Source organism: Limulus polyphemus, unplaced genomic scaffold (assembly GCF_000517525.1).
Source record: "Limulus polyphemus unplaced genomic scaffold, Limulus_polyphemus-2.1.2 Scaffold1924, whole genome shotgun sequence".
Classification (NCBI taxonomy): Eukaryota; Metazoa; Arthropoda; class Merostomata; order Xiphosura; family Limulidae; genus Limulus; species Limulus polyphemus.
This window is the reverse complement of record NW_013667534.1, coordinates 191,217-197,012: the sequence shown is the minus strand read 5'-3', so window position 1 is coordinate 197,012 and position 5,796 is coordinate 191,217. Positions and strand designations below refer to the sequence as shown.

Here is a 5,796-nt window from a genome sequence, read left to right as displayed (position 1 = left end):
CTGGCAGCTCTGAACGATAACCCAATCTGTGGAGAGTCCGTTGAACAGATTTCGGGCTCATCCCACCAACTTTGGTCACTTCTGGAGTCGTTAATCTGGGATCCATTTCGATGCTCCACTTGACAGCCCTTTTTGTCCTCTCCGATGGACCAGGATGACCCGGACGCTGCTCAGTTGTTTCCTTGCCGTGTTTCCTGAACTGCACGATGATTCTGTTGACCGTCGAAAGCGGGATTACCAAATTTTGCGAAATTTGCCGCTGATTTATTCCACCATCTGCTTGACCAACTATTCTTTCTCCAACAAAATCTAACAATTCGAGATAACCTTGAGTTCTAGGCATGTTGTAGCACAAGATAATTAGTGTGCGGACCATTTTCATTTATATAGTGCTTTGTGAACACAAATTAGTTAGCATAAATCGGTTAAATGACGAAAAATTAGGTGTCTATTTACTTGTGACTACTCAGTGTACTAGATCTTCTAATCTCTAGTTTTTGCAAAGATCAGGTTAGTGTGGGTTTACTGGGCTAGATTTATCTTTGAAATTACTACATTTGGACCAAACTTTTCATTGCAGATTCATAAGGCCACAATAGAAGTGACTTTAATATTGTGAGAATTTAGCAGTCCATTATCTCTTACTCAAAACAATAACCGCAACTGGATTTAACGCAAGAAACCAAATAAACTGGTCTCCTCCTCCCTTCCCAAAGTTTGTTCATTTGTTGTTGTTGTTTTTTTTTTCGCGTTAAACTATAGAGCGGGCTATTTACACTCTATCTACCGGGAGGAATTAAATCGCGGAATATAGCGTTGTAAGTCCTCAAATTTGCTGCTCATCCACCAGGGGAAAGCATTTCGAAGTGTTAATGTACTTAACACAAATTATTTCTTCCATTAATTACAGATTAAATAAGAAAGATGAAAGTGAAAGCTTTTTAAAATTACACCTTATGATAAAACTGCAAGTCGATTTAAATATATATAAATGCTTGTATTGAATTTATATGGGATTTTGACTTCGTTTTACTGTACCATATATGATATAGTAAGCTACATTAATATAGCATTTTAGGTATGTGAATAATGTTATAACATTACGTCGAATTCAATATTAGACAGCAGTCAAAGAAAAAGAAAAGAAATATTAAACACATAGATAATTGCATTTAATGTTTTAAGCTGTTCGCGTTATTGTGGACATATATTGGTAAGTGAGTATCGCGAGATTTAACTTGTTTAAAGTTAACTTCTGTGGTGTATATTTATTACTCGGTAGTACTAGTAATACCACGTGTGTAGGCTTAGCATTAGCAATGTCGTTAAGTTTAAATGTTTTTGTTAATAATAATTTGTTTCAGATTAAGTGAACTTGAGAGAGAAGTTAGTTGCACAGGTTAGTATTGTTGGTGATATAGTAATTATCGATATCTATACTAACGGAACCAAGCAAGTATGTTTGTGGCAGTTTAACTTTAAATTTAATGGTACTACTCAATAGTAGTAGTAGTAGTACTACCTAGTGTAAAGTTGATATAAATAATCATAATATTATTTTGCATTATTTATGGTGAAGGCCCCCAACTCCATGTTAATACTTTTTTTTTTTGCATATAAGTATAACTATAAGACCTAAACTATCAAATGTTAATTTTTGACTTTTAATATATGATTAAACTTAAAGAGTAAGTGACTGTAAGTGTAAAAGATAAATAAATGACACTGTAAGCATAAGTTTAAAAACAAAGTATTAAGTAATTTTTACACAAATTTTGCTAAGAACTTGTACTTGTATGGTGTTGTATTTCCTCTACCATTTTTGATTTGAATTTATGCCATTATAAATTTTAAAAAAGTCTGTTAAAGTGTTATAAAATTTGAATTTCACATAAATTCTTCTACCCATATTTTATATTGCACATGTGTTAGGTAAAAATTAACATATAAAGTTTGGGCCTTTTATTTCACCATAACCTTAGTTTATACTTTGCAAAATATTACTGTATTGTATTGTGGTAGTGCTTGATGAATGTGAGGGTTTGACAGAATGATAAATTTCATTTGATTGTAACAAGTATTCATGCTGTTGCAATTTAAGTTGAATATAATAACAGAAGAAATTTGTGTATATTAACTGATACTCCAATGAAGGCTAGTAGCATCAGCCAGTAAAGAACAAATTTCCTCAGTATTGAGGATGAAAAGACAGCAGGATTATAGTTCTGCAGTTTTATGAAGTACAACAATTTTCCTCATTTTGTTATAAAAGTACAATGTGAAGAAATATAAAGAGTAGGTGGAAAAGAATTAATAAAGATTAATTGGTTTTATAGCACTAAAGTTTCATTTATAGTGTGCTCATATGTACATCACTGTCTTAAAAAACTTGATATTTATCTTTTTGTTGGCAAATTACGTGTATAATAATAACCAAAAAACTTGATATCATTGAATAGAAATCGTGATACATACAATAGTGTTAAACTTGTAATAATTAGAGAAGAGGAAATAATTTGTGAGTGTGATATCTCAGTCAAAGATACTGATTTTAAGATGGAGTTATATAATTTTTGTATCATATTTTTGATTTAACTGATTCTTATGCTTACTTTAACTATAAGAAAAGAGATTAAAGGATAATATTTAATTATTGATACCTTATAGTGTTTTATAGGAAACCTTGTTACTTTATTATTATCCTATGGTGGAATCCCACATGTTAAAGTTCTAAACATTATTTCTTATGTTTTATTAATAAGGAATAAGAAATTCCTATAGTTACCAGTTTTAAGGAAAATTTTGTTTAAAATTCTAGTTACAATAAAGAAGAGGCAGTCTTTAAAAAGCTTAAAAAACATGAGAAATCTATTCATATTCTCTAAACAAAGTTTTAATTGTTGAATTAAGACTTTACTTTTATGTTTCTGACAAAAAAAAAAACAAGCCCAAAATATCAAGCCTCTCTTCAATGCTTAAAATACTTGAAAATACAGGTATTACCTAATAGCTTGTCTCTGCAATCCTTCCAACAAATTGATATCCTTTGTGTATTAAGAGGTCAAAACTGCATATAAGTTACTTTTCACCAGAATTTATAACTGTCTTATTCCTAAATTGAGAAATCTTGTAAAGAGAATAAAGAATATATTTTTTACTATACAACATGCTTAAACACTGGGAGAAGTTTTTTTTATATCTTAACAATAATGCATGAATTGTTTGTTTTTTTCATAGCAGCAGTACCTCTTTTAAGCAGAAAGTAAGTTCTTTGCAAATACCTGTACTCAAAATGTATGGTTTTACATTACTCAATATAAAAGTTTTATTTTCCGTTTTAGCCCAGTCGCTAAAAACTAGAATATACATGTACATGTAAGGGTAATAGGGTTTAAACTTTTGAAACTATGATGAAGTATAATAACATTGTGTAATGGTTTGCGTAATGATATGGTGTGTGTTATTAACTTGTATTTCTTTAATTTTATTGAAGAGGTCTACAGTGCTTTTGGATTTGTTGATTTTCTTTTTTGAACCTAGTTCCTTTAGCTCACACTAGTTGTGTGAGATCTTTTCCCTATCTCCAAAATTACTAGGATTGAAGACCCAGGCAGGTAACTTGTTTTAAATAGTATCCCCTTAATTAAAACAAGGCTTATGCTTGGCTCTTAGTAATGTCTTATGTTTTATTAGATTGCATGTGATAGTGTAAAGCTAACATTGTTTGGTTTTGATATGTTATTGTACTATTTTCTTTTTTATTGCTCATTATGGTTCTTTTGTTTCTGATAAACTACATAAAATTGAAAATAAAGAATGAATACAGTATTTTTATGAAGATGAAGTTACTGTTAACTGTGTAACTGTTTTTTTTTCTTTAAAAGATCTAAACATAGATATTAATTTCATATATATCAATTCATACTAATAAAATGTTTTTCCAACATAGGTTTACAAGTGCTGGTAATTATAAACAGTTATTGAAGATAAATTAGGAAGAATAGCCATGGATAAACAACAAAAAGATGAACGTTTTGCGAACATTGATAAAGATCCACGCTTTCGAACTGTTCCTAGAAAAGAGAAAAAAATTACAATTGATAAGCGTTTTCAATCAATGTTCAGTGATAAACGCTTCAAACTCAAGTATATGATGGATAAGCGTGGTCGTCCTTTAAGTCATACTAGCTCAGAAGACTTAAAGAAGTTTTACGAGTTAAGTTCTTCTGATAGCAGTGAAAGTGAAGATGAAAAATTAAAGATTAAAAAGAGGAACAAGAGTCGAAGCATAAAAAAAACAGTGGAAAAAGTATCAGATGAGATTGATTCAGTACCTGAAACAGAAATTATTAAATCCAGTGTTAAGACAAAGCCACAGAAAACAAGCACAAAAAATGTTGAAGATAATGAAATAATATACAAGAGTGTTTCAGGTAAATATTTCATGAGATGTTTTAATCCAACATACCTTAAAATAACTGTCCAGTTTACTAAGATAGGTGTTACCATTCTGTTCATAAAATGTAAAATAAAAGTCATGTCCAAAATGCAAATTTTTTTGTATTTAAAGTGATATTATGTAAAAACTATGCAGATAAATGAAAATTGTATTAAATATCAACTTTGAAAAACATATTTGTGAATTATTGTTTAAGCCATAGTAAAACGGGTAAAAAACTACAATGGTAGAAAATATTTAAGAGTTATTTACTATGTTACGATTGTTCTTGTTTATTTTTAGAAAAAATGCAGCTTCACTCTCAAAGATTGTACATTGAAATCAAAGTTATCTACTCAGAGGGACACTGAACCAAACATGCTGTTATCTATTAAAAATGATTGTGTTACTCTCATGCGAACATATTGCCATTTTTTCTGAGTTTAGAAAATACTAGGTAGAAATGACTTGGAACTAGCCTTTTTTCTCTATCTGTACAGTTTCATTGAATAATTTTGTTTAAACGTAATGGGTTTTGTATTTGTAAAGGAAACATAAACATTTCTTACTTGGGTAAAAAAATATTATTGAAAAAATGTAATATCTGGTTTCAGATGAATCTGAAGAAGTGGATGAAACGTCTGATGAAAATGATGAAGATTTAAACAAACAGTTAGATTTTGCTCGTGGGGAGGGAAACGTGGAAAGTAGTACTACTGATGACAGCAGTAATGGAGAGGAATCAGGTAATGTGAAATGAAGATAATATATGACATTGAAACTATATTGGTTATTCAGTTTGAGCAGTTTTTTTTTTCATTTGAACCTTTGTCTAGACAAAATAGAAAAAATTCGGAACTTTCAAGATGTTTACAGTAAACTGTTTTACTAATCTTTATAATTAGTTTTATTCTGTTCAATCACATACATGGAATATTTATTTATGCTTTGTAAGAAAAAACTATTGATATATATATATATTTTGTTTCATTTGTTTTCACTATTGTGTTTAATTGTATGGGTTGATCCTTTTCATGTATGCATTAATTGAATATCATACTGAAAAATATATCCAAATCAGTGAATGAAAACTGCTACTCCACATTCACTACAATCCAAATCAGTGAATGAAAACTGCTACTCCACATTCACTACAATCCAAATCAGTGAATGAAGACTGCTACAACACATTCACTACAATCCAAATCACTGAATGAAAACTGCTACAACACATTCACTACAATCCAAATCACTGAATGAAAACTGCTACTCCACATTCACTACAATCCAAATCACTAAATGAAAACTGCTACTCCACATTCACTACAATCCAAATCACTAAATGAAAACTGCTACTC

The 5,796-nt window shown here is 30.0% G+C and overlaps 1 protein-coding gene across 7 annotated transcripts in view; it reads left to right on the top strand.

Moving 5' to 3' along the window:
- The window catches only part of LOC106465376 (ESF1 homolog), a 54,570-nt gene that overhangs the window by 11,894 nt on the left and 36,880 nt on the right, over nt 1–5,796 (top strand). For 2 of the 7 annotated variants that reach the window (XM_022393261.1, XM_022393260.1), the window contains exons 2-3: nt 3,950–4,433; nt 5,053–5,184. In XM_022393261.1, coding sequence (XP_022248969.1) covers nt 4,007–4,433; nt 5,053–5,184 — 559 coding nt within the window. In that variant the 5' untranslated portion in view covers nt 3,950–4,006. Of the gene's footprint in view, nt 1–931; nt 1,214–1,243; nt 1,400–1,670; nt 1,689–2,923; nt 3,615–3,949; nt 4,434–5,052; nt 5,185–5,796 lie in introns of those variants that run through there. The other 5 variants (XM_022393262.1, XM_013925597.2, XM_022393259.1 and 2 more) reach the window with 5 other exon arrangements.